The sequence below is a fragment of the Nansenia antarctica genome (assembly GCF_963989245.1).
Source record: "Nansenia antarctica genome assembly, chromosome: 4".
Classification (NCBI taxonomy): Eukaryota; Metazoa; Chordata; class Actinopteri; order Argentiniformes; family Microstomatidae; genus Nansenia; species Nansenia antarctica.
Window position 1 is genome coordinate 69,675,038 of NC_137689.1, and position 17,266 is coordinate 69,692,303.

General features: G+C 42.8%; 3 protein-coding genes across 3 annotated transcripts; all 3 read left to right on the top strand.

Moving 5' to 3' along the window:
• Positions 1–628: 628 nt before the first annotated feature.
• On the top strand, positions 629–3,148 carry LOC308156678 (tubulin beta chain-like; the record flags this gene model as incomplete). The annotated part of the gene is made up of 4 exons (XM_080530079.1): positions 629–685; positions 1,179–1,287; positions 1,753–1,863; positions 2,091–3,148. 4 exons carry the CDS (start codon positions 629–631, stop codon positions 3,146–3,148), a joined length of 1,335 nt encoding a protein of 444 aa, XP_080386205.1.
• A 995-nt stretch (positions 3,149–4,143) lies between these two features.
• Positions 4,144–11,191, top strand: uap1l1 (UDP-N-acetylglucosamine pyrophosphorylase 1 like 1; the record flags this gene model as incomplete). Its single annotated transcript, XM_080529992.1, has 9 exons — positions 4,144–4,423; positions 5,843–6,047; positions 6,482–6,657; positions 7,130–7,302; positions 8,355–8,548; positions 9,107–9,247; positions 9,551–9,739; positions 10,568–10,634; positions 11,084–11,191. The coding sequence occupies 9 exons, from the start codon at positions 4,144–4,146 to the stop codon at positions 11,171–11,173; spliced, it is 1,515 nt and encodes a 504-aa protein (XP_080386118.1). The 3' UTR covers positions 11,174–11,191.
• Positions 11,192–12,510: 1,319 nt separating this feature from the next.
• On the top strand, positions 12,511–16,532 carry zdhhc12b (zDHHC palmitoyltransferase 12b; the record flags this gene model as incomplete). The annotated part of the gene is made up of 5 exons (XM_080528390.1): positions 12,511–12,646; positions 13,713–13,852; positions 14,999–15,091; positions 15,353–15,519; positions 16,217–16,532. Exons 1-5 carry the CDS (start codon positions 12,550–12,552, stop codon positions 16,530–16,532), a joined length of 813 nt encoding a protein of 270 aa, XP_080384516.1. The 5' UTR covers positions 12,511–12,549.
• Positions 16,533–17,266: the final 734 nt, after the last annotated feature.

Here is a 17,266-nt window from a genome sequence, read left to right on the forward strand (position 1 = left end):
TCCCTCCAACCTGCTGAAGCCAGCTACCTAGCAACAATAGCTAATTCTTAGCTTCAATACAATAGCTTATTTTTTGTCTGCGTCTAACTTCTTATTACTTTATAATGTCGCCTTTGGTGAGCTAGCTATAACCAGGTTTGTCTAGAGAAAAGCTACATTTGTCTGGTGAATAGCTATGTATTTATTGTTTTGCGAAGATTGTTCACAAAGATTGTTTGTGAAGAACTTTGTGTGACATTTGTCTGTGAAAAATGTGCTATACAAATAAAGGCTATTATTTTATTATTTAAAAATGTAAAATGTGCTCTACAAATACACGTGATTCAGTGATTGATTGACAGCACACGATGCACGAGCTTTATTTGAATATCAAATCAGATCAGATCAGAATCAAGTGCATCTCTTGAAACAACCAATCGTACAATCTAATTCACCATGACGCGCTGTTCGTGTAACCAATAGAATCGCTAGAAATGTGTTCCGGCTGAGCAGCGCGCTGAACAACCGTTTAGTGTCAGAGACATCCACCGCTACAGCATCGTTCCGAATAGCTACAGCAAGCCTCGACAGAGCTTACATCAAGAGTTGTATATTCTTTAAAAAATAATACAATACTGTTTATCGTAAAATGAGGGAATTGGTTCATTTACAAGTGGGTCAATGTGGAAATCAGATCGGCGCAACGGTGGGTTTTGTTCGAGGCCATAATCAGCTAGTTGAATAATGCTAGCTAGCTGTCTGTCTGTCTGTCTGTCTGTCTAACGCCGTATAGCTGTCTGACAGAAACATTAGCTGGGTTGTTAGCCAATATACACCTATGTGTTTATTAAAGAGCAACATCAGGTTGCGCATTATTTGTTAGTTAATTTGCAAGTCATATCCCGCCTAATTAAATGGAAAAAAAGTTATGAAGCCTTATCGTGCATGTTGACTGGCTGCAACCATGGAAACATTTACATTTTGGGCATTTAGCAGACGCCAAAGCGACTTACAATCAATACATTTGAATGCTAAGCATGTGAATCATCAGTCCACCATTCGTGGCAGGAAGAGTAATCTAGTAATCTATGGCGGCAAGCTACCATGCAAGGCGCCGGCCCGCTCACTGGGAGCAATTTGGGGTTCAGTAATAATACTAATGTAAACAACATGAACCCTTCTTCCTTCACCTGCTGCAGTTCTGGGAGGTGATCAGTGATGAACACGGCATCGACCCCACAGGGACCTACCACGGGGACAGCGACCTGCAGCTGGAGAGGATCAACGTCTATTACAATGAGGCGACAGGTGGGTGACATACACAGGGATCTGTGGAAAAAATACTAAAAACTAGTTTTTTTTAATGTTATTGCCTTTAAATGACTATTATTTTCTAAATGCGTCTTTTAATGTTAGTTAGATGAATCTATATATTTGTATTGACTTGTTTGAATCTTATACATATAGTAGGCTAATTATTTTATTATTTAGTTATTTTGTTTATCTTTGTTATATGCCCCTTGGATTGTATGGTTTATTCTTGTTTTATTCTATAGTTTATATGATTGCTTTTGTGTGTTTTATTGATTACTATTGTTCTATTGTTATTTTTATGCTGTGTGGATATGTTAAAGCACTTTGAGCTGCAACGTTTGCAGGAAATGTGCTATACAAATAAAGGTTGTTATTATTATATAGCTGTAATGTGCTGCTACTAGTGACAGTCATAAGTAAAGTGATGACATTCATTCTATTACATTTGTGTTCCAACAGGAGGAAAATATGTCCCCAGAGCCATCTTGGTGGATCTGGAACCGGGCACTATGGACTCTGTTCGCTCAGGTCCCTTTGGACAGATATTTAGACCAGATAATTTTGTATTCGGTAAGAAGATTTCATAGGTTTTCGATCTGCATTTGATGTAGCTAAACAAATATTACATTTCAAGTGTTTGTGTTGAAAACAAAGGCTGAGCTGGAGAAATTGTTCAATGTTTTTAACATGTAATATAATAATATAACATAACATCTGTAGGACTAATAATAATAATAACAGATAATGCTGTCTTCTACCTAATTTCTTAAAATGTCTTGTGTGCTTCCTGTTCACAGGACAGAGTGGTGCTGGCAACAACTGGGCCAAAGGCCATTACACAGAGGGAGCAGAGCTGGTGGACTCGGTCCTGGACGTGTTGCGGAAGGAGGCGGAGAGCTGCGACTGTCTTCAGGGGTTCCAGCTGACTCACTCCCTGGGTGGGGGCACGGGGTCCGGCATGGGAACTCTGCTGATCAGTAAGATCCGTGAAGAATACCCAGACAGGATCATGTGCACCTTCAGCGTGGTGCCCTCTCCTAAAGTGTCAGACACTGTGGTGGAGCCGTACAACGCCACCCTGTCAGTGCACCAACTCGTAGAGAACACGGACGAGACCTACTGCATCGACAACGAGGCCCTGTACGACATCTGCTTCCGCACGCTGAAGCTCACGACCCCCACGTACGGAGACCTGAACCACCTGGTCTCGTCCACCATGAGCGGCGTCACCACCTGCCTGCGCTTCCCCGGCCAGCTGAACGCCGATCTGCGCAAGCTGGCCGTCAACATGGTTCCCTTCCCCCGCCTGCACTTCTTCATGCCGGGCTTCGCCCCTCTCACCAGCAGGGGAAGTCAGCAGTACCGCGCCCTCACCGTCCCCGAGCTCACGCAGCAGATGTTCGACGCCAAGAACATGATGGCGGCGTGCGACCCGCGGCACGGGCGCTACCTGACGGTGGCGGCCATCTTCCGCGGCCGCATGTCCATGAAGGAGGTGGATGAGCAGATGCTGAACGTGCAGAACAAGAACAGCAGCTACTTCGTGGAGTGGATCCCCAACAACGTCAAGACGGCCGTGTGCGACATCCCGCCCCGCGGACTCAAGATGGCCGCCACCTTCATCGGCAACAGCACGGCCATCCAGGAGCTGTTCAAGCGCATCTCCGAGCAGTTCACCGCCATGTTCCGCCGCAAGGCCTTCCTCCACTGGTACACGGGCGAGGGCATGGACGAGATGGAGTTCACCGAGGCGGAGAGCAACATGAACGACCTGGTGTCAGAGTACCAGCAGTACCAGGACGCCACGGCCGAGGAGGAGGGGGAGTTTGAGGAGGAGGAGGAAGCGGAGGGCTGAGAGGAGGAGGGGGAGGTGGAGGGCTGAGAGGAGGGGGAGGTTGAGGAGGAGGGGTAGGTGGAGGGCTGAGAACATCCTGACGCCACCGTTTCCTGTCCTGTCCTGTGTTCTGTTCTGTTCTCTTATTCACTCTTATTGTGTTCTGTTCTGTTCTCTTATTCACTCTTATTCACTCTGTTCAGGAGTTTGAGGAGGAGGAGGAAGCGGAAGGCTGAGAGGAGGAGGGGGAGGTTGAGGTTCTGTTCTGTTCTCTTATTCACTCTGTTCATCCTGTTTTAAGTCCCTGTAACTTTTATGTGAAGTAACAATAAAATAGTTTTGTGTCATTTTTAAATGACACATAATTCTTTGAATAATCACACTGATGTTTATTGATAACAATTTGTTTAGATGTTATGCAGTAGTTATGCAGATGTTATGTTATGCAGATGTTATGTTATGCAGTAGTTATGTTGTGCAGTGGTTATGAAAGGAGAGATGAGCCTTTATGATGACTCAGCTCTGACTACATGTGATGAAGTCTACTCCATGTTTGTCTTTAAATAAATCCCAATTTATATTGTAGATTGATTTATTGATTTTATGTACTTATTTACAGTAAGTAGTGAACTCAGTGTCAATCTAACTGTTCTTTTCCTATGATATTACCTCTGGTGGAGGCGGTACTTAAGGACAAAAAGTATTCATAACGTTTTTCATTTTATATTATGATATATATCGTTTTTCATGTATACAAAAAGCAACATGAACAATGGCTCACAAACCTGTATCCACTACCAGTTGGAAGCTTTAGACATGGAATAAACAAGCAGCTGATTTAAAGGTACAAGGGACCACGGATCTACCTTCGCTCCAATCAAGTCACGAGTTCAACATCAGGGATCAGGCGGGTGTGACATCACATACACAACGGATTTACTCACTTTATCTCGTCTTACGTTGTTGTTAACTCTCCGTATCTTTGTTATCTAGGAAACATAACCGTTTTTTAAAAAATGCTTTCAATCGAGGAAGTGAGGTCTAGTTTAGAAACTGCGGGGCAATCTCACGTTCTGCAATTTTGGCCAGAACTCTCTGAGGATGAGAGAAAGACTTTCCTTGCCGAGTTGTCTCAGCTGGACCTGCACGGACTACGCGAACACTGCCGAGCTGCGGCGTTGGCTGCGACCCAGTCGTCAGTCAGAGTGGACCGACACATGGAACCAGTGGCGCCCGAATTCATCGGAAGTGTTCGGAAAAGCGACGTAAACAATTTAACTAACTGGGAAAATGAAGGTATGGTAATAGTGGAAATGTGTGAGCAAGTGGCGTGATGTACTTGTTTACGCAAAGTCGACGTACTGCAGAGTCCAATGCAATGCATCGATTTGATTTGATTATGTTGGGTCGGATTATAGCCTATTCTTCTGTTATGTCGCGATAGATATGGGTCGTGTTCGAGAGCGTATGTTTTGAGCAGTTGCCGATCAGCGCGTTTAAATAGCCTACCTGTTGCATGAAGGGAATACAATGAGCTGTGTTTGAAATGATCAATTGTGAGCCGTTTCCGAACTATGTGCAACTTGTGTTAACCTTCCCATACCTGCATGATGAGAATGACATCTGTAGGACTTGCTCAAACGCATCGGCTGCTTGAGGTTCACAAGTCCCGAGATGGAAGCTCACAATGTTTAGAGCAAGATGCAGCCAGTGAGTCCCTGCAGTCACATCACACAGAATGCATGAAGCAGCAAGTTCCATCATTATGGGAGACACTTTTCATGGCTAATGTTCAGTTGGTGGTTGTGTTATGTGGTGACAATTCATGAGACCTTTTATTGAGGATTTCTATAGCCGACACCGACATGTTTCAAGCTGTGCAGTCAGAATTGCACTTCATTGTCAAACAAACTTGAGACTGCACAAATACACTGCCCCCGCCACTCCTCGCCTGAATTCTAGTCGGATTCAATTTTGAAGTCAAACAAGCCCTATGCATCTGACTTGCTTAGCAATTCGGCTGTTTGACATTAACGCAGATTGCACAATATACTCAGTTAATGGTTTTGTTATATGGTGGTTATTCAAAGTGAATGGAGTGCCGAAGTCCCCTAGTATGACACCCTGGTACCAGAAGTAAGAATTTCCACATGAGATGCACTAAGTAACAACTACATAAGTAATTCTATTGCTGATCATCTCCTGAGTTTCAGCCACTAGTCGTCGCTGTTCCCTACTTATCCAGGATAAATGGGAGAAAGAGAGAAGTCTGATGAGGGTAATTAAAGCCCATTGGAAGTGCAAGTCGTGCAAGTCACCTCTGTTTTACACACTTCAATTAAAAAAGCAGACCTTGAGCATTCATTTGATATTCAACAATTCCTTTGGACTCGGTGCAATGGGCTGTAAAGTGGTATACAGGTGCTGTAAAGTGGTGTAAAGAAGTGTAAAGGGCTTGGAGAGTATGATGTTATTATCCTCTTGTGTTATTTTTATTCACTTTGAGGTGAGTCATCAATGATTGAATGATATCAAATTAAAGACAAGAATGTGATATTTTAAATTATTTATCCTTATGCCTGTTCCTCATTTGGTCATTTCTGACGCAGATTTTTTTACATCAGACGGAATCACGTTCACATGAATGACTAACCCTTTGTGTCTTTCTTTCTTCTCTCATAATCCTACAATTCCCATAATGCTCTTCTGTTGCAGGGTTTCTGCACATTTCAGAGAACCGAGTGGCTGTGCTGCTGTTGGCAGGCGGTCAGGGGACCCGACTTGGTGTGCCGTACCCTAAAGGGATGTACAGCGTTGGACTCCCAAGTGGCAAAACCCTGTACCAGATCCAGGCTGAACGCATCCGCAAGGTTCAGGAGCTGGCTAACGGAAAGCATGGATCACAGTGCACAGTACCATGGTAAGATGGTGACGGTACTACAATCTCTTACAAGTCTGCAAGACGTCAATTCTATACAGAATGAGCCTATGCATCCTAAATGATCCTTAACATAATTAATAAAGCCAATAAACTACACTAGAGCTTGGCTTTATACTGTTTTTTTTTTAATTATTATTATTTTTGTTATACCAGTACTGTGATATAGGCTAGATTTTGATTATACCTTCAACACCAGTGTACATACTGTATTTGCATTCACCATTTAGAAATGACAACACGTTTTTTTATACACAGTTCTGCTAAAATGTGTAAATACAGCGATATGATTCTCAGGCCATACCTCCCAGCCCGACACTACACTTCATTTCACAGTTGTATTTGATCTAAATTCCCCTTTGTACAAAGCGTCACCTTGGTTAGAGAGTGTGCCTCTGTCATTGCTCTGGTGTCAGGTACATCATGACAAGTGAGTTCACCCTGGATCCCACTGTGAAGTTCTTCAAGGACAATGAGTACTTTGGTCTGGAGCCATCTGATGTGGTCATGTTCGAGCAAAGGATGATCCCAGCAGTGACCTTTGATGGAAAGGTCATCTTGAAGAACAAAGGAAAGATAGCCATGGCCCCAGGTAAGAACAGAGGCATGGGGAGGATTGGGAAAGGGAAGTGTGGCGGGATTATATTATGTTTGTGTCCTGCTTGTAAGTCAGTTAAAAAAAACTGTAGATCTCCTTTTAAAACTGTACCACCGGTGAATGAATGAAGCCTTTATTTGCTAGAAATGCAAAAGTGCCTCAGCAACTTTAAATGGAAAGCAGTGTCAAATGTAAATACATCAGTAAATACATCTGTAAATACATCTTTAAATACACCTGTAAATGCATCTCACTATGTCAACTTCTCTTGTGCATTGGAGACTAGGCCTGTCTCCATGTCTAAAAGCTCATGCTACAAACTGTTTAGTAGGCCTGTTGTCAAGGTCGCACAATTGCACGTTTAAGAGATATCCATGTTGGAAGGCACACAGCTCACCTTTGAAATTATTGAGAGCTTTCAGACACTGCCCATGTAACTTCTGTAAACTCTACCCATCATTCTCAGATGGTAATGGTGGCCTCTACCGAGCTCTGGTGGATAACAGAGTCCTGGAAGATATGGAGGAGAGGGGGGTGGAGTACCTCCACGTGTACTGTGTTGACAACATACTGGTCAAAATGGCTGACCCCACCTTTATTGGGTTCTGTGTGAGCAAGGAGGCAGACTGCGGCGCCAAGGTACATGGTGTATGAAAGGAGATATTGTGTAGACACAGAAATGAAATGTACTGAGTGTGCCTGCTAGGAACCACATCAGGCTATCCATGTCAAGTCAAGTCAAGTCAGCTTTATTTATATAGCACATTTACATACTGCAGCAGCTGAACCAAAGTGCTTCACAGGTGTAGAACAGGTAAAGTGCAGGATATTAAATAAAATGCAACACAATACAAGATATGATAACATTTAAAAGAAGAGAAGATAAAAGGACTAAAAACAATAAAACAATAAAAGCCAGGGACCTATAATAAAACAATAAAAGCCAGGGACCTAACGATGGCTATCCATAGGTATTTTGGTTGGGGCTGATAGTACAGCCATATTAAGTTTGCCTGTACTAACACACACACACTGCTATATGATATTATTATATAACTACTACTATGTGGTGCTATGATGCCACTACGTTTGGTTCGTATGTATTTTTGTGATTTCAACTAACTAAACTACTTTTATAGTTATATAGTAATAGTATATATACAGTACCAATCAAACGTTTGGATACACTTCCCCATTCAATTTAATGACTAACTTTTGACTGGTTCTCTATATACACACCAGGAATAATCTAAAGGCTTGAACTTCCCATTGGATTCATGGTGGCATTAAGTCCTCCTCAAATCAAATCAAAGTTTATATAACATACACACAGGATACAGCTGTAGACAGTACAATGAAATGCTTATTCACGAGCCTCTCAACAGTGCAGAGAAACACAAAGATAGGAATACTATACTATAGTAATAGAGTAAATAACAATACAGTACCAATATACAATCAATAGTAATAACAGTCAACAATAAGTATAGATCCAGATAAATAATATGCATATAAATATAGCAGCAATGCTCAGCATGCTTCACTGCATCACATTGTGTCTGGAATTATAATGTTGTGTGATTCTCTCTTGCATGAGCAATCAAAGGAGCTGCTCTGAAGTTATGACTTGTTAGAGCGTCTGCTCTATTTCAGATGGTGTTTTTACACATTCATACGTGTGACATTTCCAGGTTGTTGAGAAGGCCTACCCTGCAGAGCCGGTGGGGGTGGTGTGCAGAGTGGAGGGGGTCCACCAGGTGGTGGAGTACAGCGAGGTCCAGCCGGAGACGGCTGAGCTCCGGGGTCCGGGGGGAGAGCTCCTGTACAGCGCAGGGAACATCTGCAACCACTTCTTCACCCGGACCTTCCTCAAGGAGGTGGCACAGTGAGTGAGAGAGAAACACTGTGATGTGGCTTAGTGCTAATAAGTCCTCTGCACAGTAGGTTGGGGGGCCTGTTCGTTCTTGTTAAAAGGCTGGTTCACTGTTTTGATATTTTTGATATCCCGTCCCTTGCATGGGGGGCAGCTGTGATTATCAGATCACATCTACCTGCTGATTAGGGCTTTCATCATTGAATGTTTTATTTCAAGCAGGTTCAAGTTCGACATCAGAAATTGATACGATAGTTTGATGAAAACAGTGTATTACACTGTGTGTTGGTAATTTAAAAAGTTGTTTTATGAGCTGGAGAAAAGCAGTTATTCGGTTTGAACACCACCGCTGTTGCCCTACTTTCAGAGACTTAACATGACAGATATTTAAAAAAAAATGTAATTGTCAAAATAGTGAACATCATTAGCTTGAAATGTTACTTTTAGAAAGTCCTAACTGAGAGTAATTCTCTCTCTTTATTAATCTTGAACTCAACCCACAATTAGGAGTTTCGTCTTTTTGTCTCTTTTTTGACAAACAAACATGCTTAAGCGTTGTATTATCTAAAGGTCATTTCAGGGTCAGATGAAGCAGCATGTGGCGATCAAGAAAGTCCCTTTTGTGGACAGAGAAGGCAATCGTGTGACACCCACCAAACCCAACGGAATCAAAATGGAGAAATTCGTTTTTGACGTCTTTCAGTTTTCAAGGTGACCTTTTCTCTCTTTGTTATTACACTGTAACATAACAGGAAAGATTCTGATTCTCTAATCATCTGCTCCTTGAACGGAGGTGTGTAATTACACAATTCTCATTTCCTGTTGTTCATGTCATACATTATACACGTAGACACAGCACATGGTATCTAAAACCCAAAGTTATTCCCACGAAATGACTGTTGATTTTTAAAACATCTTTAGAACAGTGAACTGTTGAATAATGTCCAACAGGAAGACCCTTTCTCTAACTATACACCAGATATCATCGAGTCATTTCCCACTTTCCATTGGCAGGAAATTTGTTGCATTTGAGGTACTTCGAGACGAGGAATTCTCACCGCTGAAAAACGCTGACGGGGCACCCCTGGATACCCCAACCACAGCCAGGCGAGCTTTACTGGCCCAGCACTACCGCTGGGCCCTGGCGGCTGGAGGCTGCTTCCTGGATGCTGAGCGGAATGCCATACCTACACCCAGTGAGAGGTAACTACTAACTACCAGTGTTTTCTTTTTTTCCACAATATTTTTTATTATCATTTTCATATACCAACACCAAAGAAAAAACAACAGAAAAAACAAAGAAAGAGAAACATACAATAACAAAGATCACAAACATAGACACACACAACCTGCATCAATTTGGGATTGAATAAAAACAAAACAAAAACAAAACTTTCCTCCACTTTGTATAAAATATTCCATCCTACATGTTCTTCATGTATGGTTCCCACAGCTTGTCAAAGTCTTTCCGCTTGCCTTTAATAATGTAGGTTAATCTTTCCAGACCAATACATTCCAAGAGCCCCCTTCTTCCACATTCTCAATGATGGAGCGTCCATACTCTTCCAACTACCAGTGTTCTTGGTGAAATGTGCACTCATTTGCCTCTACCTGTCTAGTGTATAAATAAATAAATAAATAAATAAACAACAAATCCTGGGAAAGGATTTCTCCTGACCCTCTATGGGTTGTGCATGGCCTCAGCGAAGAAAACATTACTCTGGTTACAGTGGGATTCTGTGGCACGCCCTGAGTCTCGAGACTCTCACATACTTCCATTTTGGATAAACACTTGTGTAATTCTTTTAGAATTGATCGTGAACTAAAGTAGTAATTCTGTGGTATTCCTGACCTTGCACCACTAAGCAATATTATATAATTTGGGATAATTATTCAATACTTCACCATGCAACCCTGTGCCCGTCAGTGAGCTATGTTTCACCATGGGGTTGACCAATGCCTGACCACCAGTGAGCTGTGTGGATGGTACTTGATAGAGGGTGACCATTTCTCCATGTTGTTTTTTTGTAGGGTGACACAGGATAAAGAACCCCCAGCAGTCTGTGAGATCTCCCCGCTGGTGTCCTACTCAGGAGAGGTGACCCCACTGGGAATACATTATTATCATATACTAAATATATACTGTATATATTATATTAATTATATTATATTAATATATAAAAATGAGGTTGAAGTTCAGATTGTGAGCTATTATTTGAGGTTGTTTCATACCCGTTGGTTTCACCATTTAGAATCAACGACAGTGTTATACATAGACTGCAATCTCAGGGCACCAAAAGTATTTGGACAGATTAACATTATGTCCCAAAAATAAGCACTCATGTTTAGTATTTGGTCTCGTATCTTTTGCATGCGAAAACTGCCTGACGTCTGCGACACGTTGATCCCATGATGTTCCCCTTTCACAAACTGTCAGAACTGCTCAACACACACACACACACACACACACACACACACACACACACACACACACACACACACACACACACACACACACTCATTTCCCAGTCTGTGTGTCTTCCTCAGGGTTTGGGGCAGCTGCTGAAACAGAAGGCGTTGACGTCTCCTTTCCTTCTGGATGAGAGCAGCGCAGCGGGGCTCCTTCAGGCTCCGTAGCTCTACTCTTACATAGGGTGCATTCGTAAATTCGCTATGAGAGCGCCGGAGCGCACACTGGGTTCAATATCATAGAGGGACCAAGTCATTTGATTGGACAAGAGGCATTCCACGAGTGCTGATCAGATCTCAGATGTCAGCAATGACAGAGGAATCAAAGGGAATTAAAAAAAGATGCCGTGTCTCGATTGACAAACGGTGCATGTTTATTCCTAAATGGTGTTTTTGATACATGAAGCAGTTCCTCACAATATTTTTTTTGTGATATCTGCGGCCAAAAAACTTTTTCTAAAAATGTGTAAGGCAATTTGTTATATATAGATATATTTTTAAATGTGTTGATAATTCTCATTTCACTGAAAGCAATAAAATGTCACATGTGCTCAGTTCTAATAAGATTGACGGCTTCCTTTTGTGTTCCAACATTATGTTGCATGGAGTGCTAGAAAAACGAATTTAATCCACACTGAATTGACTTCTTGCATCTACATTATTTAAAATGGGTGGGGCCATACAACAAAAACACACCCTCTCTGCCTTTGTGAACACCTGAGACAGACTCCTGTCAGCCTTCACCAGCGTATAACGCGCACTCACTGGAGACACCCAAACAAGCGTGCAGCGCTGCAATACTGACATGATGATAATGTTGATTCATTATTTACATTTTCTCATTTTAATAGAGGCACAAATGTGTGGGTTTTGTGCGTCAATGGGTAGTTTGCGTGCAAATAATAACACGTCTCATCTAGTCTCCAAATCACGTTGTTCTCACGCCTCCTTTCGAGGTCTAGAGAATTTTAGATCAGTTGATGTGGTTCGGATTAAATGTGACGGAATCCCTTTCTGACATTCAGCAGTGACAGTGACATTCCCTTGCATTTGACACATCACATGGCCCACACATCACGTGACCAAACGAGGACGTCATTGTCACGTGGTCATTGCCATTTTGATACATACAAAAACAACACGAGCGCAGCACAGCCTCGGAGTCCAGCGGCTCATTTGTCTTGCGTTATTGAATGCGTTATTTTCTCCCGTCTGCTTTCTTTATTTAAAACTTAAGGAAATATTTTTGGGGGAGCATTCGCCATTGGAAGTGCAATTCCACCAGAGGGAACTAGCTAGCAAGATAGCCCGGAGCTGTATTAATTGTGCAGCTAGCGTGTTACAATGTCAGCTGACTGGTAGTAAAAGCGTTACTGAGCGACCAGTCCAGTAGTGAGCTGGATAGCTGGGAGGAGGGATGTGGGACGATGGTTAGGATGTAGGCAGCTGAATGCACTCAGATCACTTAATGCATACACGTTCCTGTAGCGATCAGCTAGCTCGTTGTGTTTATGGCTACAGTATGCATGTTCTAGAATGCTAGAATGTTCAAAAATGTGTTCGGGTCAGGATTTCTTGTAAGGACCGCTCATGTTATCCTGACATGGGTGATAACGTTAATACTCTTCCTACATGACACAGGTAAATCCATCATATATTTGGTTATTTTCCATTTTCATTAATGAAGCCTAACTGGAATTTGTATCATTTGCCATCATAAGCTCTGTGGGTTTTTCTTTTGTATTTCAAGCCTGAGCATTAAGAGAGAGAGCTGTGTTTACCCATTACATAATGAATGTGTTTATGCATTACATGCACATGCTTTCAGTTGGATAGACACAGCTCTCTCTTATGCACAACATGCACATCGCTTCTTATTTGTTACCATCTCTATATTTATTTTGTTAATTATCTCCAGCACCATAATGTAATAATATATGATATTCAGTGGTCTGTTTTTACCCCTACTGACATGATAGGAGGGTAATTTCCTTAGGACCTTTTCTCTTACATGTTGTAATACATGATGTAGGAAAAGAAAACACAGTAAAAAAACACAAAATTGATTGCATTTATGTTCCTCCACATTTCATTGAAGAGATTGCATTTAGAATCCAAATTATATGATATATATATATATATGATAGAATCTATGGACCTTGCCAGTAGAAGGACCACCATATGAGAAACAATTGAGTAAATATGGAATGGTATCAAACACGTCAAACACACCATGGTTTGACACCATTCCATCCTTATTCCATTCCATGCATTACAATGCAATGTCTGCTGTCACTGACCCACATTTTGATTGTGTCTGCTGTCCTCTAAATTACCTGCTAGAGGTGGCGGCTGTGGTGCAGGAGGTAGAGCCGGCGTCTAATGATCGCAAGGTCGGCAGATCGGCGGTTCGAACCCCGGCTGGCCACATGTTGAGGTGTGGCTAAATTGCTCCCAACGGGCGGCCCGACGCCTTGCATGGTAGCTTGCCGCCGTGTGTGAATGGGTGAAGGAGAGGCTGTTGTAAAGCGCTTTGGAATAAGGCGCTATATTAGTCAGTCCACCTAGGTGCCATTTGTTAAATTATGTAGAATTGTAGGAAATTAGCTTTAAATTTAAAATCTGGGGGAGGGCCAGTGTGAATAAGACCTACGCCTGTTAACCTCTGACCTACGCCTTGAACACTCTGTGACTTTTTGCATTGCAGATCTGCGGAAGCAAGAGGAGACGGGCGAGCTGGTACTTCCTGTGCTGTATGTCTTGCTGGTCCTGGTTTCAGTGTTGCTGTATTTCGCAGTCTCCCTCATGGACCCAGGCTTCGTCCTGTCTGACGAGGGCGATGTGCAGGTGTGTGTTAACACTAGAACAACCTCCTAAAAGAGCTGCCTCTGGGGTCAAATGACACCTTCTTTACAATGCTCAAACTGCTATTTACACACATTGACCACTAGTTGGCCACTTGTAAATTAGCCTGATTCCAACACAGAAAAACGGCAAAATAGATTTAATAGATTTACTAGCTTATCCTGATGCGATTTTGAAAATGTAAGGATACTGGTTGGTAGAACGCACATATCTAGTAAAAGTCATGAAAGGAGGGTCCTGAAATTAGAAATTTTGCAAAGATATAAAATGTTTCTGTTATAGTGTTTTAGTGTTAAGCATGAGGTCCTGCTATTCTACACATGAAAGCCTTCACTCATTTAGTGCTGAGGGTGAATAAAGTCGCCCAAATTGTCAACATTCTACAGTGCCACGGGTGACTTCACCAGAAATGCATAAATGATGATGCTTCATTTTGTAGCCAATCAAAGTATTGTTTCTAGGTAAACAGCACTATACAAGACGTGGCACTCTAGGTGGTGAATGTTCCGGAATTCTTTGTCAGTTTAGTGAGTTAATCATGTGATTTCTCATAATGGATTGGGTTTACATAGCCTCACGGTCAGATACTCCATAGATTTTATATAGTCTGATAGGCAGGTGACATTACCTTGCCCACTATACATTTGGAGCACCCATCTTGGTGATTCCACACCAGCCATTTTGTGCCAGAAAACTCACCACACATTATCAGTGGAGAGGTGAGGAGTGATTAATGCCTGGTAGGAATCAGGGGGTAAATAGGAAGCTCTATGCAGGCCAGGTTGGGAATTTAGCAAGGATCCTTGCACTAACTGCCATGGCATTTTTTGTCAGGACCTCGGTTTCGTATACAGGACGCACTGATAATACCTAAACTTAAGGACCTGTTCATAATTCTGCTTTCATTTGATTATTGATTACTTTATCTCATTGTCATGTGTAGTATGAACTATGATCGGAGCCTATCCACTCATACCTTCAATATGTTACCTATCAAATGGCATCCTGCTTCTGCATGTGATCATCTTGTGATGTGATCAAAAATGTTATAGTTTGGGTCTGGGTTTTGGCAGAAATTAGATGGGGCGTTCAGCAGACAGTTAAAGGTCCTCTGCACCCTGTTTTCAGTTCACGCTGGGCATCACCGAGGAGCAGCAGGACATGATACCCCACACCATCAAGGCTCTGCGACAGCGCCGCTGTGGACATTGCCTGCTGCAGGTACGTAGCGACACCCACCTCCTTGCCTGTGTTATGTTCTAGATTGTGCAGGTATGGGGATGGCTGTCAAACGTTATAACTGTATCTTTAACTTATCTGAGCCGCAAGAAAGAGATGCATCTATGGAGCAGATTGTTTCCATGGTATCAAATGTAATGAGTGTCATGATACGAGTGGCGCGTAAATCTGTTGGAGCCGATTAGCAAGTGATGAGTCAGTGACCGGTAAGAGATCTTATGTGACCTCCTTTCTCTTGAGCAGCAGCCAATGAGATCCAAGCACTGTCAGACGTGTCAGCACTGCGTCCGTCGCTATGACCACCACTGCCCCTGGATCGAGAACTGTGTCGGTGAGAGGAACCACCGCTGGTTTGTGCTCTACCTGGCCGTCCAGCTGCTGGTCCTGTTCTGGAGTCTGCACATGGCCTGGTGAGTTCAGGGCCCAGTTGTTCAAAACTTTTAATCTGGATCAGAATGATCCCGATTCTTTTCTCATATCCAGGAATAACTGGGGCCAGATGTGTCTGATCCATTTCAGATGTCTGATTCAATTTACAAATAGTTCAGGTGTGTCTGATCCAGTTTTAACATGGTTCAGATGTCTCTGACCCAGTTATTCATGGTTTAGCTGCGTCCTGAATGTTTTCACCAGGTCTATTTCCATGGAAGATACACTGTATACATTTCCTGTTATGATTGATTCCATCAATTTCATGGTAATTTTAAATTTAATTTAATTATAATTTTGCCATTTAGCAGACGCTAAATACACATATCTAATGAATGAATTATTATTCATCTTCTGTAGCTGTTGTACTTGCATCAGGGAATTACGAGTGTGGGGACGTTTGTCTTTGTACACAGCAACTCAGAAGTTTTGTTTTACAGATGACTCTCACACTACCTCGGAAAGTAGCATGGACACTTGTTTGCAAGTTCAAATACCCGTGGCACCTTTGCTGTGCAATTGTTAGCATAGCTGGTTAGCATCGGGTACTTGAGGAAACGATCACGTGTGTTGGCAAGTCAGATGTTGCACGTTCAAGGCAAGCGACTTAAATTTCGGGGCGACTGTTCGCAACAACTTGACGTCTGTTTCATGTGTACTTCATGTCTTTCCTCACAGGTCAGGGTTCACGTACGCCCCCTCCTGGCAGCTGTGGCTGCGTGGTAACGGGGTGTTGCTGGGGGCGTCCGTGGTGGTGTCCGTTCTGTCCCTGACCGTGCTGCTGCTCCTGGGGTCCCACCTGTACCTGGTCTCCCTCAACACCACCACCTGGGAGTTCATGTCGCGCCACCGCATCTCCTACCTCAAGCACTGCGGTGCAGACGAGAACCCGTTCGACCGCGGCGTTCTACGCAACCTCTGGGGCTTCTTCTGCGTGTGGGGGACGGTGGTGTGGGAGCAGGTTTACTTCAGGGAGGGCAACGACCCCGTCTAGCTAGCAAAGTTCACTCTCCATCCTTAGACATACCTTCCTAGCCAACTAGGCTAGGACTTTCCTGATCCTTCTGTGCATAAAACGTCCTTATTGCTGTATTGACTGTCCTGGCGACTTACCCCCCTTGAAACTAAGACTGCCCCCCCCCCCATCACTGGCATGTACTCGGTTTTGAAGCAATGTGAAGGGAGTCTTGATACAAGAGTAAGTACACAATTACTGAACCATTTGTTGAACAGAATAGGTTTTGGAAGTAACGTACACTATTCCCTTCTGAGCTGTTGTACTCCAGTCTACTAAGGCGTTACAAGCGAACTGTTGTTATGTAGAGGAACGAAGGTACCTCTTTTATACACCATTGGTAAAAAAAAGAATCCTTGAAATATCCTTGAAAGCATGTTTGGAAACTTGTTTGTTGCCTTGTTGGTGTATTCCCGCAATATTGACCGCATGGACCAGAGGAGCAACAAAGAAACTAATCGACACCTTGGTCAAGAAGCACATTCCTCTTTACTAGTTACATGTCATGTTTGGTAACTTGAAATAGTGTAACCAATTCCACATTTTCAATGTCTGATTATTGTAATAGGGAAACCTTATTTGAATCTGTACAAAAAAATTTGCCAGGTTTGTAAGTGTCCATTACAGCTCAAAGCTGCCTTTTGAGCCAATGTCTACAGGGTTTACATGAAAGCAAAGCACATCCGTTATGAACAATCAATACTTATTGCTCT